The following is a 22,032-nucleotide window of genomic DNA, read 5'->3' as shown; positions in this document are numbered from 1 at the left end:
AATACCACTTGAAAGTGCACTGATGCCACTTGAAAGTTCGTTAGGGATGTTAAGCCCTTGTGAACTAGCCCGAGGCAAACTAAGAGGGGGGGGGGAGTGAATTGGTGTTTTAAAAAAATCTTTAAACAAAAACACAAAAATAATCAAACAATCACCACAAAAATTAAAGTGGATAAAATAAATGCGAAAAATACAATAAGAAATAACACACAAAATTTTATAGTGGTTCGGTCAACTTGACCTACGTCCACTCCCCGGAGCCTCTCCTCCGGGTATTGCACTAAACACAGTGCCTCTCCTTTTGCCCCCATAGCAAGACAGAGAAGACCGTACAAAAACTCTTTTCCACCGACCCCGATGAGGCATAAAATCCAACTCCTTTTGCTTCCTCTTGAAGCAAGCAGAGAACTCAACTCCTTTTGCCTCCTCCTATAACAGGCAGAGGACCCAACTCCTTTGACTTCCTCTAGAATCAAGTAAGGAACCTCAATAAGTTGCTGAAGAAGACCTCTCTCGAACCTCCAAGGAACTAGGGACAATGACCGAAGAAGATGACTTGGATCCTTGCTTTGAGCAACCTTTGTGAAACCCCTCACAAACTCCCTCTCACAAGATCCTCTCTCTCTCTCCCTTGCTCTCCCTCTCCTCTTGGTTCTCTCAGGTAGGGACAGCAACAAAAGATCTCCTCTTGAGAAAATAATATATCTTAAATACAAGGGCTTCCAATTTTCCCTAATTTAAACCTAATCATCAAAGATCGTCCAGGAAGATCGACCGATCATCCTGTACGATCAGTTCAAATTTAGCTCAATCAACTAAGATGATTTGGGAGAGTCTGGATGATTAGAAGGTTCTTTTGTTCAGATCGTCCAAGATGATAGTATATCATCCTGTACGATTAGTTCAAGTCGTTGAATATCATCCAGACCTTCACCCTGGATGGATGTCTGGATGATGGAAAAACAACTATATCGTTCAGGACGATCTTACAATCATCCGGGCTGATTAGTACAAAACGTCACATATCATCCATATAAAATACAAATTTTTATATTAAAATTTACTATTAATAATTTACTATTAAATTAATATTAACAGTTAAATTAGAATTAATTAGCAAATGATAAAAGTTAAAGGATTCATATTTTAGAATTGATACTAATTAAAGTCTGTTAGTTTTACTTATAGGATTTTAATAATATAACATGGATATATGATTTAGCTAATAATTAATTGAAAAGATCACTTGGCTGAAAAGAAGTTATAATAGCAGTCATGCGTGGGCCTCATTGTCAATATCTTAATTTGCTCCACGGGAACCAGCAGAAATCCTATCTCTGTTAGGAATTCACACAAGCCAGCAGCATATCAGATAAGGGATTGTAGACTGTAGTGGAAAAATCGGTACAGTGAAATAATGTTGGCATAGTGCTTGAACTGTGAAGGAATAGGCATTATGCAAAGCAGGAAACAACCAGAAGCGGAAGAATGTTTAAGTTTTGGCAGTAGAAGTTTTGTTGTCCAGTTCGGCATAGTGCAGAGAACAGACGAGCAATAGTGACTTCGCAGAAATTCTTGTTGAAGAAGGCGGAGGAGTTCCAGATCTGTGCAGGAATTTCTGTAGCCAATTCTCTACAGTACCCGCTGCACTGTAGCACAGTGACTTTTTTTGTGGTGCAGTTTGAAGTAAAGTACCTGCAGTAGGAGTTAGACGAAGGAAAATAGAGGAGAAAATGAGCTTAACGTATTTCCATTGCTTTGAGAGTTTTCGCATACAGCAAGGTAAATATATAAAAGAAGCTTAGACAAGATAGTCAGAAATCGGTTGCTGTAGCAGTGGAAATGATGGCCTGGTTTTGTGGCAGAGCAGGAACTTTTACATCCTTTTGCTGTAATGAGTGGATGCGGTAAGATGGTCCTGCAGTAGTGCTAACAGTCCCCCGCAAATTGAGCAATCGAAGGTCGAATGCTCAATTTGTATCTAAGATCATCAAAACGAGCTGGCTGAAGCGGTTTGGTGAGTATATCAGCTGGTTGATCAAGAGAGGATATGTGATGAAGCTGAACCGCACCATGTTCCACATGCTGGCGTATAAATTGATAATCTATTTCTATATGTTTCGTCCGAGCATGAAACACTGGATTTAAGGCTAAGGCCAAAGCAGAAGTGTTATCACAGTGTATTGGGGTAGGTAGAGATTGAGGTATTTGAAAATCAGCCAAGAGGCGACGCAGCCATATAACATCAGAGGTGGCAGAAGCAAGAGCGCGGTATTCCGCCTCGGTGGAGGATTTGGCAACGGTTGGCTGCTTTTTAACACACCAGGAAATGAGACTTTTGCCCAAAAAGGTACAAAATCCAGTGATTGATTTTCGATCAAGAGCATCACTCGCCCAGTCAGCATCAGAATAGCAGGTAAGTTGAAGTTGTCCCGGAGCTAGTGGCAGACCATAATTAATTATCCCATGAACAAATCTTAAAAGCTGTTTGAGTGCTGTGTAGTCGGCATTGATGGGACAGTGCATAACATATGCAATTAACAGCATAAGCAATGTCTGGGCGAGTTATGGTAAGGTAATTTAAGGAGCCAGCTAGCCGTCTGTAGTGTGACGGTTCAGAAAATGGGAGATCGGCATTCAGTGAATGAACAGGTTTCGGGATCATAGGTGTTGGAACCGGTTTGCTATGTTGAAGACCTGCAGAAGCAATGATATCACGGGCATATTGGCGTTGAAGCAGAAGAATGCCAGAGGACTGTTTTAGGATTTCAATTCCTAAAAAATTTGAAACCAAGCCCAATTGTTTTAAAGAAAATTTGGTGTGAAGCTTAGTGATAAGCTGCTGGATGAGAGTTTTATCATTGCCAGTAATCAATAGATCATCGACATAGATGAGAATGAAGATCTAAATGTTGTCCCGAGCATAAACTAAAAGCGAGGGATCGGCTTTGCTGAAAACAAAACCAAGCTGTAGTAAAAATGAGGTAAAAGTATTATACCATTCTCGGGGAGCTTGCTTAAGGCCATAGATAGCTTTACGAAGCTTGCAAACAAAATGCGGATGTTCGCGGTCAGCAAAGCCGGCAGGTTGATGCATATAGACATCTTCACGAATGTCGCCGTGTAGAAAGGCATTCGATATGTCGAATTGAAGAACATCCCACTGATGATGTAGAGAGAGTAATAGAAGCACCCGAATAGTCGGCATTTTAGCCACTGGACTGAACGTCTCCTGAAAATCAATACCAAATTCTTGACCAAAACCTTGAGCGACAAGGCGGGCTTTGTAGCGATCAATGGCACCGTTGGGCTTGTATTTCAATTTAAAAATCCACTTGGAGCCCAAAATATTGGCATTAGGTGGGGGAGGAACTAAGGTCCATGTTCCTTGCTTTTGGAGGGCAAGAAACTCCTCGGACATGGCAACTCTCCAATGAGGATATTTTTGAGCTTGGGAGAATGTAGAGGGAATGAAATCTGTGGTAGGGACGGCAAGAAGATCAAATATGCGTTTTGGACAATGTATGTCAGCCTTGTGTCTTGTTTGCATAGGATGAGAAGAAGGAATAGGAAGAGGAGTGAGGGAGTCGGATGAGGAGGTTTGAGGAGAATTGGAGGGGGAATTTGTGGATGTTGGAGACAGGGAGGACGGGGAGATGGTGTAAGGTGTGGTTTGTGGTAGAGAAGGAGAAGTCTGAGAGGTTGTTGTAGTTGAAGTGACAGAAGAAGTGGGTAGAAGTAGATATGGTGAGGTAAAGGCTGGTTTGGGATTAGTGAAAGAAATAGCATCAGGAGTTGTATTAGCTGATGAAAAAGGGAAAATAGTTTCATGAAAAACGACATGACGGGAGATGTGAAGTTTGTTGTTTTGAAGATTGAGACATCGATAGCCTTTATGTAAAGGTGAATACCCTAGGAAAAGACAGGGTTGAGAGCGAGGATGAAGTTTGGATTCTGTTATGGGTTGAAGCCAAGGAAAACAAAGGCAACCAAAGGTTTTGAGATGAGTATAAGTGGGAGATTGTTTGTGGAGAAGTTCATATGGAATTTGATTTTGGCAAGCTTTAGTAGGAAGTCGGTTAATTAAATAATTGGATGTTAGTAAGGCTTCAGCCCAATAGTGAAGAGGAAGTTTGGCTTGATGAAGTAGAGTACGGGTGGTTTCAAGTAGATGGCGATGTTTCCGTTCAACTGTCCCATTTTGCTCTGGAGTATATGGACAACTAATTTGATGTGAGATACCATGATTAGAGAGATAAGAGCGAAAAGCAGAACTAGTGAATTCGCCTCCACCATCGGAGCGAAAATATTGAATGTTTGTTTTGAAATTATTTTGAATTAGTTTATGGAACAGTTGAAATTTAGAATATGTTTCAGATTTTGTATGCATAAGGTATAACCAAGTAAAGCGAGTGTGATCATCCACAAAGATTACATAAAAGCGAAAACCAGCAGATGAAGAGACTGGGGATGGACCCCAAACATCAGAATGTATTAAAATAAACGGTTTGGATACACGAGTATTGGTAGGACTAAAGGATAACTTGTGGCTTTTGGCCACATTACAAGACTCACACATATAATGTAAAGATGGATTACATATAGAAGAAAATTTCCTAGATAATTGTAGATGCGTCCGAGAATTGGGATGTCCAAGTCTAGCATGCCAAAGGGCTGAAGAAGAAGGTGATGTCGTCGAATGAAGTGCAGTTGGAGTTGAGGAGATTGACGGAGTGACGGTATAGAGACCGTTACGGCATTGTCCACGGATGAGTGGACGGTTGTCCACCAGATCCTTGATTAAGAAGCCATGAGAATCAAACGAAACGGAACAATTATTATCAGCAGTGAGTTTGTGGATTGAAAGTAGATTATGAGATAACAAAGGAACATGGAGTAATTGACGTAAATAAAGCTTACGATTCATGTCAGGTAATGGAAGGAGACCTTGCCCGGTGTGATGATTTGGAAGTGAGTTTCCATTAGCCGTGGAGACGGTCTCAGAGCCAGAGTAAGGTGCCGAATTTTGCAAATTTGTAATATCAGGAGTAAGATGGGTTGAAGCTCCAGAATCAAGAACCCATTCATTTAGAGAAGCTGGACTTGAACTAGTCAGTAATGCCTTCGGTGAAGAGCTAGTCGGAGCAGAATAATTGGCATTGTATCTGTGCCAGCACGAAGCGGCAATGTGACCCGGCTTCCCGCATATCTGGCATGTCGGTCGATTCACATCATTCCGGTTGGAGGCTGCATTTGGTCTGAAGGGAGCTCCTCTGCCACGAGCTCCCCTGTATCCTGAGCGACCGCGGGAAAAACCACCGCGATTGGTATACAAAGCAGTCGGGTCGGTTGGAGTACCAGAGTCTCTTTGCAGCTCAGTTTGCAAGTGAATCTCTTCACTACACAACAGATTGTACAGCACATCGAGACTGAGAGGAAGCTGACTGGTCCGAATGGAGGTCTTGAACGGATTATATGACGGGGGCAAACCGTTCAGGATGTGAAGAATAATTTCTTCGGTATCCAGTAGAGGGCAATATTATCCACGAGCGTTTTAACCTTCGCTAGATATTGCATCATGTTTAAATCCTTCATCTGAATGTGATACAACTCATTTTTGAGTTGAATCACTCTGGACCTATTGGTAGGTTGAAGACGAAGCTCCAACGTGAGCCAGATGTCGCGAGCAGTCGAGAGAGTGAAAATGTAGGGAAGAACGGATGGAGAGATCGTGGATAGTAAAGCAGAAACTAGATTTTGATCGACCAGGTTCCACAAACGAAGCTGGAACGAGTTGTTTTCAACGGAAGAAGGTCTGGAGCTCGTACCAGTAAGATGACCTTCATACCCATTTCCTGAAAACAATTGAAAAATCTGTAGTCGCCAGATAGGATAATTATCGCTTGTGAGCTGATTTGATATTATAAGCTTGAGATTATTCATCAAAAACTTCAAGGAAGGAGGGACATGGCAAAAGTTCAGCGTCATTGCAGCAGATTGAGTAGCGACGGGCGGAGCACCTTCTGTAGATGAACCGGAAGTTTGATCCGTCATAGCTTAGACGAAAGAAATCGATACCAGGAGAAGCTCTGATACCATGAAGTGAAGTACCTGCAGTAGGAGTTAGACGAAGGAAAACTGAGGAGAAAATGAGCTTAACATATTTCCTTTCCTTTCAAACTATCGCATACAACAAAGGTAAATATATAAAAGAAGCTTAGACAAGATGGTCAGAAATCGGTTGCTGTAGCAGTGGAATTGATGGCCTGGTTTTGTGGCAGAGCAGGAACTTTTACATCCTTTTGCTGTAATGAGTGGATGCGGTAAGATGGTCCTGCAGTAGTCTAACAAAGCATAGTTAAAGCGCAGTGAAAAAACACAATAAAAGCAGTGAAAATGCAACCAAATTGTAACTAAAGTGCAGATAAAACACAGTAAAGCTAAAAAAAGTGCAATCAAAGCACACTCCACGTGTACTATTAAGTGGATGTCCGGACATATCACCACGTCGAGACTCCGCATCTAATAATTTCTTCTCCGATGATATGTTATGAGTTGATTAATTATATTATCTGACTGACATCGATATATAAGCCAAGGAATTGACTGTTGTTTATAGTTTTAGAGTGTTTACGAGAATATTTTTTTTCATCCCGTTAATAATTTCCTTATAAAAAAATATTCCGCTTATTGGCATACATACTTGAAGAAAAAATAAATTTAAATATTTTGTCAAAAATAATTACGATGTTTTCAATATTTTCATATTCATTTTGAAACTCCCTTGCTTTTTGATGCAGAATATTGATCATTAAAAGAGAAACATAATATTAAGTTAAATATTGTTGAGAAGAGAGACATATTCATAAAAAGGTTGGAGTAGCTCCAGTGACAGATAAGATTAGAGAGAGTTGCCTTAGATGATTTGGTCATATAAAACGTCGACCTTCTAATGACCCTGTTAGGAGAGTAGATGTATTAAATTTGACCTGTTTTAAAAAAAAAGAGATATATTTAAAAAGATTTAGTTATAAAATATTAGAAATGACATTCTTTATTAGATTTAAATGATAATTTGATTCTTAATAAGACATAATAAAATAAAAAAGTTTTATGTAGCTGACCCCACATAGTGGTATAAAGATTTTTTGTTGGTGTATAATTATTTAATTTTTATATTCTACTCATTCTAAAATAAAATTAAAAAAAATAAATTCTTTAAGTCCAAGTCTCCAAGACATGCTCACATAAGTTTTTTCAAATATTTAAAATATGTCTCATAGCTCTTTGTTGCGTCCTGGAATATTCACGGCGGTAGAGAAATATTTAGTTTAACGTCTTAGCATTGTACGAAGATCCAGCACACAAGCAGATAAGTGAGAGGGTGTAGCATTCATAAGAGACACCAGAGTTTTTACGTGGAAAACCCCTGAAAAGGGGGAAAAACCACGGGGCCTGGCCCAGTTTGAATGAATCCACTAGTATTTGTAGTCGATTACAAATGAGGCCCTTCCTTGGGAGAAGGCCTTGGATTGATGTAGCAAATGTACATCATATAGATTACATTACATGGTAGGAGTTACATATACAGGTTTGTTTGGCCTGAAAGATCGTAGTTGGCAGGAGACCGGGGTCAGAAAGACCGTTGTCTGTTGATGGAGGTCAGAAGGACCATAGTAGGCGACGAAGGCCTAAAGGACTGTAGTCGATAGAAAGCTGGGGTCTGAAAGACCGTTGTCTGGTGATGTAGGTCAAACAAACTGTAGTAGGTGATGAAGGCCTGAAGGACCGTAGGCGGTAGGAGACTAGGGTCTGAAAGACCGTTGTCTGGTGATGGAGGTCGGATGGACCGTAGTAGGCGACAGAGGTCAGAGGGACCGTAGGCGGTAGGAGACAAGGAGTAAGGTGTTAGTCCAAGTGTCACTTGGAAGATCGGATGTTGATGGTCTGGCCTTGAGTAGGACGTCGGGTCTTAAGCAGGACGTCAGGTCTTCAGCAGGACGTCGGGACTGAACGTCAGAACTTAAGGCAGTGGTGCAATGAAACTCCGGCGGTGGTCCGGCGAGGCTTCGGTGGTGGTCCGGCGAGGTTCCTGCAGCGGTCCGGCGGAGGTCCGGCGGTGCTTCTGCGGTGGTCCGGCGGTGGTCCGGCGGCCGTCGAGGAGGAGCTTCCTCCTTCTCCTCTTCCTTCTCTTCTTGCTTTAGTCCCCCTCTCATGAGAAATGAGGGCTCTATTTATAGATTTTCTGGAGTGGCATGGCCCGTAAATAGGCGTGAGATCAGGGGCGAATGGGGAGTGGTCAAATGGACGGCCGATATTGAATCTTACGATCATGCACCGTTTGTTGGACATTTGAAGGCCTTAATGATGTCGGAATTCGGCGATCTTGGACTCGTTGGATTCATCTCGTCGAGCCGTTCGATTCGAGTATAAGCTCGTCAAAATTGGAGCACATGCTTGGGGTTTGTCTTATTGATTTCAAAGGGAATTGGGACAACCACTTAACTCTGTTCGAGTTCTCTTATAACAATGGTTATCACTTGATATACAGATGTCCTCTTATGAAGCTCTTTATGGGAAAACGTGTAATTCACCTTTATGTTAGTTTAATTTTAGAGAGAAAAAAAAACTTGGGTCATAACTCATGAAATAAATTAGTCAAAATATCAAAATGGTTGAGCAAAATACTAATGCAAACCACAACGCCAGAAAGCTTATGCAGATGATGGTAGGAGAGATGTAGAAAAATGCTGGAGATTATGTATCGCTTACCAAAAGGAGTTTAGCATTTCTGCAAGATATGTTGGGCTAATTAAGGTTATTAGCTAGATCAGATGGTCATTTTTTGAACTTAACCGACCCCAAGAATAAGCCAAGGTGCACGATGATTTTATTTAGTATGATTGAAGAAGAATGCAACAGACCTGAATTTATCTTTCAATGTGAACCCTTAGAATTCCAACTAGATATAACCTGTGAAGATAGATTAGTGAAAATTTGAATAAAAAAATTAGATCCTTAGAGAACGTAATGTTGGGAAAGATGATGGAGATTGAGGAGTAAACACCATAATGACGAAACAAGCAAGAAAGTAAAAGCACCCGAAAAATAAAGGGCGCCCAGATGTAACATGAAAAACCCCAAAATAGGGAAAAAACCATGGAGCCACAACATACCAAGAAATCCACTATGAAAATGGGGAGAAATTAGTACAGATCTCTCATCTTTCTCACTATCATTGCTTCTCTTCTCACATGCATCATTCTCAATGTCTACATTCCTCATAAAATACAAGAGAAAGTAAGTTATAACCATGGGGCAACCCTTGAGAAAAACAAGAAAAATAACTGTTCAGTCTGTTTCGCAGTGTTGCGGTGCCAGTTTGGAGCGATGCGGCGCCCGGTCTCTATGCGCCCCTATGCTGCAGCGCTCAAACACTCAACGCTACGATGCTTAGTCTTTGTCTTGACCCGCTGCGACGCCATATCTAGACCGCTATAGTGCTCTGCTATTTATTTTTCAGCGTTGGGGTGCTCGGGAAGACAGCGCTGGTGCGCTCGTATATGCAGCGCTGGGGCCTTGTACGGAAAAAATTCGAGGGAAGCTTTGAAGTCCAAGACAATAAAATAATCAGATTGATCAACACAATCAAATTCCACACATAACATGAAATATGATTATGATTAAGATCAATTGGAAAAACCATTATATTTCCTCATGTTTGGTGCAATATGGTGGATGCAATAGCTTAAAATGGGGTGCACGTTATTTATAATGTTTTTTAATTAAAATTTTTCTAGTAATCATGCTAATTTAGTTATACAATCTTTGAGATTGTTTTGAGATTTTTTTCCTTTGAAAATTATGAACTCAACTCCCCCCAGAGCTACAAAAAAGACCTTCCCAAGTTTCAGAAATGCACAAAACCTACAAACACCTCATTCCATATAAATCCCACACAAAATCACCATACCCATTCTCTCCACCCTTTCACCCACCACACAAATTGCTGCTTGTGCTCATTCTTAACTACCACATCCAATTTGCCACTTGGTTGCCTCGATGAGCCGATATCCTTGACAAAGATCAAGCCAGGAGACATCTGGAACCATCAATATTGAGATAAACAAAATTACCCATCATTGGAGATGCTGCAAATACTCTGCTAATGTCAAATATTATCTTATTTATTCATTGAATTCCAACTAATATTTATATGTATATAATTTAATTCCTATTAGTAATCAATCTTCCAAGTAATCATATTTTTTTCATGAATTTATGGGGCATTTTTTACTTAAACAATTTAATTATTTCACACAACTCAGATTGAAATAGTATGATTTTGCTGTTTGCTCCAAATGCTAGCATTGATCTGCAAGGCCACCAGGCCAGTAACACAACAAAATCAACATATTTTAGTAAGGCGGAAGCCACCATTCTTTAGAGGGTATTCTTTGATGCAACTGATGAGCAGACCACTTATGTTAAAAGAATGAAATTAACAGAAGTTATTAATGCTTCTAATTATTCTATTTATTAGATCCTTAATTTTAAGAAAGCGCCTTAATTGAAATATATCTGCAAAACTATTTAATTGATGCTACACCTATTCATTATTCACAATCGCATAAATTTTTGTTGTGTTAATGCTACACCTACATTTTGTGCTTTATGGGTCAAACCATTGAAAGCATCCATGCAGAAGTTTAGGCCTGCATTCAGGCTCCGTTTCGGACGGCTTTCTAGTTGCTTTTTAAAGCAACTTTTTAGTTGCTTTAAGAAGCAACTAGAAAGTCATTTGGAAGTTGCTTTAAGAAGCAACTAGAAAGCCATTCCAAACGAAGCCTCAATCATTCATTTCAAACAAAGCAGCATACTTGCTTATTAGCTACAAATCTAACTCCATTTCTCCTTTTCCATCTTAATTAAGATAACCCGGCTGACAAACTGGTGGCTGTGATCAATGCAAACCGAACCGCCGGCAAGTTCACCGCACTCTTCGACAACCCTGGGCTTGGCTGCATTGCTCTGCAGTACATAAAAGGCTATGAAGGCCAATGTAGTGAAGTTGGTGACATGAAAAAGCCCCCAGATTCTGACTTTGCAGACAAATTTGCTCCCAACTGTGGTGTCCTAGCCCAGACTCTTACTCCCATCACTGGTCGCTTTCTTGGTTGCCAATCCAAATATGTTTCTCCCGATGAAGCCTTCTCCAGTTTCATCATCCAGAATTCAGAGAGTCTTAAGATCCTTCATGATAAAAACCACACAGAGGTCGGTGCAGCTGTAAGTGGCACTGATGGCGGGTCACCATACTTTTGGTGTGTTCTGTTTAGCAATGGCAAGAGGAACAGTAGTTTTGCCTTTGAGAATGGGCAGGCAAAGTCAGTTCATCCTGGTTGCTTCAGCGGGAACAATGATGATTGTAGTGCTTCAACCAGGCTAGCGATCAGTGGCTGTGGGATCTGGCCATTGCTTGCTGTGGTTTTCTTTGGAGTGCTTTATGTTCTTTGATTGGATTTCTGGTATTATTATTATTTTGAGGGATTTACATTCATACCACAGAATTCTTTTATATTTTTATATCTATCACTTAAATCTTCGTATTTATTTCAATTTCTTAAATGAATTTTTTTTTTCAGATATTACAAAGATTTAAATGTTAAATATGTAATTATAAGAGAATTATGTGATGTGTTTGTGGAACCTATTCTTTTTCATTCTTTCAATTTATTTGGGTGAACAATTACAGTTGTTTTCTGTTTGTTCTTCAATTTGTTCCAGATTTTGGTATGCTAAGCCCAGCTTGAATTATAAGCTGTTTGCTGCTATTGTGAGGAAGTATTTGTAGTCATTGTGAATTGCATAAAGGGCTGCTTTGTAATGTTATGTTGCTGGTAAATATTAATTATTTTATATTTAATATTTTTATATATTAAATACTAAAATTTGTAGAGTTATTTTTCTAGCATATTGATTACAATGTTTTGCTTACTTTCTTACTATTTTTTTTTGTTGATTTTTAAAGAAATTTCAATGATAAAAAAATTCTTTTCTTACAATCAGAATTATTCATTTGCAATTACTTTAAGAAAGTATTTATTCAATAAAAGCATTTATAATAGTTTTAATAATTTTAAAAAATTATTTAGCTTACTATAATTTTACAATAACTATTATAAAATATTGCATATAGTAGCGAGAAATTAATACGTGTGATCACTCGAGGTCGATCAGGGGCAAATTAGGATGTGTTACATCACTATTTTGTTGTGTATTGATTTTGTATGCGAGGTGCGTGACACATCCTGGTTCGTCTTCAGATGGTCCAGTAGTTGCATGTAATAATTTCTTGATAATAGCAAAAGTAGGAAGAACAATTTAATTCTAAATTTAAAAAATATAAATTGATGCTATTTTATTTAATTATGACATTATCCTCTCTAATCAAAGAAATTATTAGGTAATGAGTCTGGACGTAGGGATACGCCTGTACTTCAATAAAATGTTGACATGTAGAGTGGACACATGGATATTCAATTGGATTTATTTTTTATTTTATATATTTAATGTATCTGTGGAATTTTAATCCAAGCGCATCAAAAGCACAACCAAAGTGCACGTAAAGTACAGGTGAGCGCATGTAAAGCATAGTTAAAGCGCAATAAAAAAATACAATAAAAAACAGTGAAAATGCAACCAAATTGTAACTAAAGTGCAGATAAAACACAGTAAAGCTAAAAAAAGTGCAATCAAAGCACACTCCACGTGTACTATTAAGTGGATGTCCGGACATATCACCACGTCGAGACTCCGCATCTAATAATTTCTTCTCCGATGATATGTTATGAGTTGATTAATTATATTATCTGACTGACATCGATATATAAGCCAAGGAATTGACTGTTGTTTATAGTTTTAGAGTGTTTACGAGAATATTTTTTTTCATCCCGTTAATAATTTCCTTATAAAAAAATATGCCGCTTATTGGCATACATACTTGAAGAAAAAATAAATTTAAATATTTTGTCAAAAATAATTACGATGTTTTCAATATTTTCATATTCATTTTGAAACTCCCTTGCTTTTTGATGCAGAATATTGATCATTAAAATAGAAACATAATATTAAGTTAAATATTATTGAGAAGAGAGACATATTCATGAAAAGATTGGAGTAGCTCCGGCACATAAGATTAGAGAGAGTTGCCTTAGATGATTTGGTCATGTAAAACGGTGACCTTTTTAGGAGAGTAGTTGTATTAGATTTGGCCTATATTAAAAAAAAAAAGAGATAGATCTAAAAAGATTTAGTTATAAAATATTAGAAATGACATTCTTTATTAGATTTAAATGAAAATTTGATTCTTAATAAGACATAATAAAATAAAAAAAAGTTTTATGTAGCTGACCCCACATAGTAGTATAAAGATTTTTTTTGTTGGTTTATAATTATTTAATTTTTATATTATACTCATTCAAAAATAAAATTAAAAAAATTAAATTCTTTAAGTCCAAGTCTCCAAGACATGCTCACATAAGTTTTTTCAAATATTTAAAATATTTGTCTCATAGCTCTTATTAATCAGACATTAATTTGTTGATTGTGGCTTTGATTAGAACAAATTTTTAGCACAAAAAAATTTAGTACTAAAAAAATAGTAATTAAAAGCTATTCCAAACGACCCTTATAATTGTAATGGGTTAGTAAGTAACTACTAAATGTCCACCACGAGCTTTTATTACGTCCTCTGACTGGACGTAGCTCTACGTTCAGTCAGAGGATTGTTACTCGGTTTTTGCTAGGTATTTGGTCGATATTGCTAGGTATTGTTTGATAATAGCGAGGAATACCGCTCTGTGAAGGCCAATACCGAGTAATACCAAGCAATACCGAGTAATCCCAAAAAAATCGGTATTTTTTGGGATTACTTGGTATTGCTTGGTATTGCTCGGGATTACTCGGTATTGCTTGGTATTGCTCGGTATTACTCGGTATTTGGTCTTCACATAATGATATTTCTCGTTATTGTTGGTATTACTCGGTATTTGCTCAATATTTCTCGTTTTGTGACTGCGATTTTAATGCCGTCCGAACGTAGCTCTACGTACGTTCACCGGACCAAATAAAAAGTTCGTCCACCACAGCCTTTTGTGAGTAAATGCAGTGAATAAATATTCAACGCTTGTCACATAAAAAAATAATTGATCTACAGTCAGATAAGTTAGAAAAATGATGTATTTATTTGTTATTTACACTACCACTTTACTGTATCTCTTTATCTCGCTGTTATTATTAATCGTCCAATTAGAAACAAAATAAGAAGCTACTTTGTTACAGAATAATTAACTAATTCCTGATTTAGATTGCGTTAGCTAATGTTAAAAGATATTATTAGTTAGTGACGAACGGCTGCTTTCCCGCGAGACGCTTCACCGCAATAAGCCCTCATTTGCGCGGGAAGCAATGCCGTGCGATAGAAGCCTCCGTCGCTTGAGTGTCTTCTATTTATAGTTGCTCTGTCGGCGGTCTGCATAGCATAGGATTTATAGCAATGCGCGTCTTAAGGTCCGGCCGATCTCTACCGGCGCCCCAGCCGAAAACCCTAATTTCTACACCGGAGACTTTCACTCCGTCTGAGAATGATTCGTCTCTAAATTCTTCTGCGGCCGCTGCTACCGCCTCGGTGGCCAACTTCCGATGCCCAAGTAGTTTGAGCTTGGCTAACAGCGTCTTTTCGCCGGTCAGCGTTGCGGCTGATGAAGGCTGCCCCGAGAGGAAGCGCTCAAAAAGGGTTTCCGTTGCTGGTTGTTCTTCTGATGTGAGGGAGGAGCGGTACTTGAAGTTACGGTCTAGTTCGCGGGTTTCCCAACGAGGGTTCAGTAAAGGTTCCGATTTTGTCGAGAAACTAGAGGATATGGCAGGGAGTTTCAAAGAAGGCGGGTTAGATGAGGGGGTGGAGGAAAAAGTGGAGTTAATGAGAGGCATGGTTGATAATGGTTTCAAAGCTATTGAATCATCGACCATGCATGCAGAGGGGACAGCTCGTTATGTCGATCGGAATTTGGAGTTGGGAGAGAAGAAGGGAAATGCTTATGACGCAGCGCCGAAGGAAGTTGGCTATATGAACTTGCGATCGGGGTCAAGAGTTCCTAAGAGAAAGATAGGAGATGGGTTTGTTTCTTCCATTTTGGTTAGTGAGCATGTTGATAGTTTTTCCTGTAGAGAAGTAAAAAGAATGCAGGGGTTTTCTTCTCAGTGTGAATGCATTGAGAAATCTGGTGATAAAATGTTTAGCAGTGCTGGGGGAATAGCTTCAGAGGGTGCTGATGGAGTAAGATGTAGTGAGGGAAATAGGATGAATGATGGATTAATTGTTGAGGCGGATCAATTGGACTTGGGTTTGGCTGGGATTTTTTTGGGTGCTAATGGAATTGATGATGTTGGAGTAAGGAATTATGAGAGTAGTGGAATTAGATTTTGTAGCAGAGAAGATGCAAGGATGGGCAAATTGATTTTGGAAGATCCGATGCCAATTATTATGTCTAACGTTGATTTGAATGCTGATCCAATTCCTGAATTTCTCCATGAAAATTTGCCAGTTTTGGATGGGGGGACATGTCAGAGGAGGCCCAGGAGATATAGCAGGGAAGAGAAAGGGAAGGAGAAGTTAGCTCCCAAAAAACTTAAGGTTGCTGATGGAGAACAAGTTTCTGCTAAAGAAGTAGAATTCACCATTGTTGGTGGGCTGGGGAATCAGAAGACTGGAAGTAGCCAAGAAAAGTCCAGGTCTAGGCGAGAGGCTGCCAGAAAAACTGCTATAGAGTTTGCTTCTGTATTTGCGTTCTTTAAAGCAGAGGAAGAAAGAACTGAAGAAGACGATGAAGCTGATGATTCAATGCCTCATGCAAATGAAGAAGAAGATTGGCCAGGGCCTTTCTCTACTGCCATGAAGATCATTGAAGAGCGAGAACAAATGCTAAGAGCACGTAACTTAAACTTTTCTTCAGTGAAAGATGGAGAAGCGGAAGCCAAAATTCCTTGGACGCCTTCCAATATGCGGAGGCATATCACCGTGGGAAAAATAGTTCCCCCATTGAAGGACTTATGCTTGAAAGTTCTCTGTGAGAATGCAGAAGAGATTGAATCACTTGAAGGTCTGCCTGATGCTATCAAGCATAACATTGCATTGATGCTATGCAATTCGAGGAGGATGTCTTCTCATTTCCTTGGTCTTCTTACCAAGGGTTCCCCCTTAGAGATTTACTTGAGCGATTGTTCATGGGCGACAGATAAGTTGTTTGTGGAAGTTTTTTCTCAATGCAATATTGATAATTTGAAGGTATTTTGTTCTCTCGACAGTGTACGCTTTTGTGCTATATTTGTTCTAGTAGTTTACTTTTTTAATATGCTCTCATGTTTTTTTCTTTCATTTGCATGTCCAAATATACTCAATTGTAATTAAGGTATATGTCTGGGCATCTTTAACCAAATTATGTGATGCCAGATGATTATCATTGTTGAGAAATGAAAAGAAAATTAATGCTTATCATTTTGTGAAGACTATTACTGAGCCTGTAGTACTAGCATGTTTTTTCTGATTCCCGTATCTAATAGATATATAGGCCTTACTTTTCTTTTTTGCCCTGTTTAAGTAGGTGTTGCAGCTGGACTTCTGTGGTCGTTGCTTGCCTGATTATGTATTGCATTCTACATTCGCAAAGGCTCCAAAGTGTTTGCCTTCGCTTAATAGACTGTCTTTAAAGGGAGCATACTGTCTATCAGATGGTGGCTTAGATGCAATTGCTGCTTCAGCTCCTCTCTTAACGTCTTTAAATTTGAGTCAATGTCCCCTTATAACATCTAAGGGAATCCTTGCGTTAGCTGAAAAGTTGGAAGCAGTTTTGCAAGAACTTTATATAGATGTTTGCCACAATGTGGATGCAATGTTGATTTTGCCTGCGTTGAAGAAGCTCAAGTGTTTGGATGTTTTATCTGTAGCTCATATGGAAACAGTTACTGATAAATTTTTAAAGCATCTGATTCCTATTTCTGGTCCAAAATTGAGGGTGCTTATCGTTGCTGGTTGCCAGTATGCCCCTTTGCTTATTGTCTCATTTATTTAAAAGAAATATTGCCAATGAGTAATACTATACTATGCGCTGTATCTTTCTGCAGTTTTGTTCATGTGTATATCTGCTTCTCCGCCGTTTTCTACATTTTAATCTTGAATGCTAATTTAAAGTTTGAGGTTTCGTTTGGGATGGCTTTTTTAATGCTTCTTAAAGCAGCTTTTTAGTACAAAAATTAAAATTTTTATACTAAAAAGCTGCTTTAAGAAGCAGAAAGAAAGTCATCTCAAACGAAGCTTGAGAGGACTATTGCTCTACGTTTCACTTACCTCTATAAGCCTCATTTCTCTTTCTGATTATTATGCAATTTCTTGTAGACTGTCAAAATATATTCACTTTGAACTGAAATATTCCTTTTTTATGCAGTAAATTGACTAATGCCTCAATGAAAGTTATTGGTGGAAGTTGCCCTCGTCTTTCTTTTCTTGATGTCCGTTACTTGGACCGACTAAATGATTCTGCAATACAACATCTTGTCAATGGTGGTTGTCCATTTCAAAGGCTCAAGCTTTGTCATGGTGCATTCAGGTCTCCCTCTAAAAACCAGTTATTGATTTGTATTCAGCTTTTAATTTTAAATAAATTATGAAATAAATATCTTTATTTTGTAAAGTTAGGAGAGTAAGGCAAGGAAAATTGCTTCATGTTCCGTCAGCACCATTGCATAACTTGGTTCTTTTATTAGCAGCCACTAATGACCACTGAGAAGGGTGGATCTGACTAAGAACAGTTCCATTTATAACAAAAAATCATTTGCTTCTCTAGACCTTAAAAACTGTACTCCTTTGTTAACTAAAAAGAAAGACCTTCTAGACCTTTCATTTGAAGAGAGAACAAATGAATGTTTGAGATGTGATTGATCTTCAAACTGATATGGAGAAGGATCCACTGGTGAATTGTAGATGAGATTCATGAAGGGAATAGTGTTACTGGGTTGGAGGAAAAGATTGACTTGAAAATAATTTAACATCTTAGAAGATCTAAATTGAGTCGTGCAACCTGGAGTCTGGTTTTAGATTGTGTGCAACTTATGGAGTTCAAAGCTTTGTAATGGCAGTCTGATGTCACGTTTTCAGAGTAAAAGAAAAAACTCTTATTGAAATTGTTTGTTGGTCAGAGCCCTTTTAGCTTCTGCATTTAAATACATATTGTTATGCACAACTGGTATGGACTGTTGATCTATTTATCATCACCTGATGGTGGATATAATACTTGAGCCTAACATTCATTAGTATTACATCATCTGATGTTCTTTGAGCTAAGGTAGTAGATATAGTAGGGAACATAAAACATACCACTAGTCATTATTTCTATCCACTACGAAGTATAGAATAATTAACTAAAAGTAAACTTGATTAACAATTGTATTTTCTAAATATATTATTAAGATGAAAATTAATATTAAAAGCAAAAATATGGACAACATAATTATAACTTTTTTTAAAAGCTTGCATCGCATCTTTCCTTCCCCAGAAGAACTCATCCTGTGTTTAATTATTTTCAATTTGCCATCATTAGTATTAGTAGATATCCGCAATATTAAAAATTGGTGAATTGTTCAACTTGGCAGATAGAGAAACAACATATGCATTATCATTAATGCTTTTCGTAATCTAGAATGGCCCAATTTTGTTGGGCCTTAACTTGGAATAAATTCTTGCTCTGAAATGCTCTTTGCATGGGTGAATCATGAACAAGCTACCTACTTCAAAACTCCTGAGATGACTATGTGTATCCACTAGTTTCTTGTAATTTTGCAACTAGTTAGATAGCAACTAGTCGACTTCTTACAGCATGTCATCAAAATTTTGAGCCAGTTTTGCAACCGGCTTGCTATGGGGTTTTGGAATGACCTCTATATTGATAGGTGGTTAGGCATTTTTTTTATACACCACCCAAAACGGACTTCTACTTGTAGATGAACTTATTATAGAGTTGTAAGTAAATTCAGCTTGAGCCAATTTATTAGCCAATTGCTTAGGTTGTTCACAGGGCTAGGTAATGCAACATGTTACTGTAAGTGCTTTCCTCTGTTTGCCCATTTTGTTTGTGGGTGGTATGCAGAGCTTAGGCAAAGCTCTATCTGGAGATATTTTCATTGTTCATGCCAGAAACAACTAAAAAACTTTACGTGTATGTTTGAGGGGAACTCAAAGTTATTCTTCATCTTACTCCCCTTCCAAATTTTGCAGTTATCTCCATTTTGGGCATTCATTGGATCTATGTCCTAGTTGGAATCAACAAAAGCACTCAGAAAGATTGGCTTGTTGTAAGTATTGCTTCTTTGGTTTCCTTGTTTCATCGGAGCTTTGAATTCGGAGGCGTGAGGAGCGGATTTTTATGGAGGTAGTTGAGTTTGGGATTGAAGGGAGCTCATCTTGGGAGTTGGAAGAATTCCTTTAGAGGTCTCGATGTTTGGATCATTGAAATGGTGTCAAAAAGGTGACATCATAGGCATGTTCGACCTTACAGACCAAGTTTATCACTAGTGAGAGTGATCAAATGGAGTTCCATCTCCAAACTATCCTGAATTGACTCTTTCAAGCCTCTCATGCAATGAGTTACGAGCTGTTGTTAGGATTCATTTAAATTGTTGCAAGCTTTAAGTCGGTAGAACTCCATATAGCTACTAATTGATCTCATCACTTGATTGATATCAGAGTATAGCAGTTGTTTAAAGTTCGGTTGCGCAACAATTGTTTTGTTTGAAGCCAACTTTTGATGCTACCCTTACCTTCTGGACTGTGGGTTTGCATCAATTGGAACAACCATGCTCCCCTCTTGTTTATAGGTGACATTCTTGACTTGCTTCTCAGGCGAAACATCCATTTAATCGAAAACAAAGCCTCGACCGTTTGTTCCCAATCTAAATAGTTCTCAATATGGATATTCCTGCCAAAGAAGGGTATATTCTGTTTTAACTTAAAATCACTGTGGTGTGGTCTATCTTTTAGAGGATCAAGCCTAATTATCATTTTAGTGATGTGGTCAAGTTGATTACAAGCTTTGAGTTCTGTGGATTCGACTAACAATTAATATTTATAACAAAAACTCCTTGGAATGTTAGTTATTGTTGAGATTCAAACACAAAGTGCTTCCTATCTTGATTTATCCTTAAGGTTGTTGAGCTTGGTGGCTTTTCAGTTTAGCTTAGTTATTGTTGGATCATCATCTCATCTTGGTCCATCATTGAGGGTTGAATTGGGTCGCAATTAAATTAGTAGTGAAGTGTCCAAGTTGATTGTGATTTCCAAGACATGCAAGCCTTTACTTAACTGTGTTTAACTCACTATTAGGTTCAAGTATGACCAAGTTGGTCATTGATTAGATTAAATCTGTGCAGAGGGCCAGTTTTGTGGATGCAACCTACAGTGCTTATTAAATATTAACATAAGCACATCAAAACATTTACCTCAATATATTTTTTCTAAGATATGCTCGTGACTTTTACACTCATCAAAATAATTTAAAGCATTTCTTTTCTACTGTATTCCTTCTTCAGCCAACCAAACTGCTCCTTGTCGATCTATTCTGCCAAATCATCCAGCAGTGTCAAATCATTTTGTTATTAAAGGCCTTGCTTTTATCCTAGCTATGATGTGCAAGGAATAGTTGAGTAGAATCATTGGTATCTTGGGGCACATGATGGCTAAAGTTGCGAGTTGAAGAATAGTTCAATTTTGTTTCACCGGAGAAGATTTTCCGTGAGAATCTACAGCTGATGTGCAATGACATTATGTTATACAGAAAACTTACATGGATTACTATTAAACCTGCCTGAAATGTCTTTGATATCTATTCATTCATCTTTTTACTCAGTTTAACTTTATGTCTTTTTTAGCTAAATTTATTGGTATGGACTATATTGTACGACTTATTAAACTTTTTTTTTATATATATCTGCCTTTTATATGATGATTTCATGTTGAATTCTTATTTGTACCGTTATGTTTCAGTGATGAAGCTTTAGCTGCCTTCCTAGAAGTATCTGGTGCAACATTGGTTGAACTTGTACTCAATAATATTGAAAAGGTATCAGATTGTTACAATAAAGTGTTCTTGAATCTTTGAATTTCTGCCAAAATAATACTGAATTGATCATTCAGGGAAATTTCCGTTTTCAAATTTTTGTATGAAAAGCACTTTACTAGAAGTGAACCTTAAATGTCGTATCAACTTCATTTTCCATTGTTCGTCATGAAAATGGAAGAACATTATGGTTTTACGTATGCATGTTCCTAACCTCATACATGCATAGAAAGTTTGATAGTGCCTTCTTCGTACATTGGTAAATATTATCCTAGATAATCAAGAAACTGCACGTAATGCTACAAATGAATTAGTTGGTCAATTGTTGCATTCCTCATGCATAAATTATTTCCTTATTATTTTTATCTCTTATTCATCATTAGATTTTAAAACTAGACATTTGCAAGAGGATGTACCTTGGTGTATGCTTTTTGCTGATGATATTCTTCTTGTCGATAAGACTAGAGAGGGAGTTGAAGGTAAACTTGAATTATGGAGGTCAACCTTAGAGTCTAAAGGTTTTCACTTGAGTAGATCTAAAACTGAATATATTGAGTGTAATTTTAGTAGCATCTAGTGAGAGGATTGTGACTTTGGGCGATCAAGTCATTAATAAGAGTACACGCTTTAGATATCTTGGATCTATTGTTCAAAGTGATGGTGAAATAGATGGGGATATTATCAGCAAAATTCAAGTTGTATGGTTGAAGTGGAGGAATACTTTAGGCTTATTGTGCGATAGAAAAGTCCCCCTCAAACTTAAGGGAAAATTCTATAAGATGGTGGTGAGAACTGCAATGCTTTATGGTGCCGAATGTTGGCTATTAAAAGAGAAGCATAATACTAAGTTAAGTGTTGCAGAGATGAG

General features: G+C 38.0%; 2 protein-coding genes across 2 annotated transcripts in view; both read left to right on the top strand.

The window, feature by feature from the left end:
- Nucleotides 1-11,772, top strand: part of LOC110094190 — a 20,521-nt gene extending 8,749 nt beyond the window's left edge. The window contains exon 2 of the mRNA XM_020819362.2: nucleotides 10,934-11,772. Within this exon, the coding sequence (XP_020675021.1) occupies nucleotides 10,934-11,517 (584 nt within the window). The 3' untranslated portion in view covers nucleotides 11,518-11,772. The remainder of the gene's footprint in view (nucleotides 1-10,933) is intronic.
- Nucleotides 11,773-14,414: 2,642 nt separating this feature from the next.
- Nucleotides 14,415-22,032, top strand: part of LOC110094205 — a 37,571-nt gene continuing 29,953 nt past the window's right edge. The window contains exons 1-4 of the mRNA XM_020819382.2: nucleotides 14,415-16,345; nucleotides 16,662-17,095; nucleotides 17,502-17,663; nucleotides 21,092-21,167. Coding sequence (XP_020675041.1) covers nucleotides 14,558-16,345; nucleotides 16,662-17,095; nucleotides 17,502-17,663; nucleotides 21,092-21,167 — 2,460 coding nt within the window. The 5' untranslated portion in view covers nucleotides 14,415-14,557. The remainder of the gene's footprint in view (nucleotides 16,346-16,661; nucleotides 17,096-17,501; nucleotides 17,664-21,091; nucleotides 21,168-22,032) is intronic.

This window comes from Dendrobium catenatum, unplaced genomic scaffold (genome assembly GCF_001605985.2).
Source record: "Dendrobium catenatum unplaced genomic scaffold, ASM160598v2 original_scaffold_117459, whole genome shotgun sequence".
NCBI classification, from domain to species: domain Eukaryota; kingdom Viridiplantae; phylum Streptophyta; class Magnoliopsida; order Asparagales; family Orchidaceae; genus Dendrobium; species Dendrobium catenatum.
The sequence above is the reverse complement of the archived record's forward strand: the minus strand, read 5'-3'. Positions and strand labels throughout refer to the sequence as shown.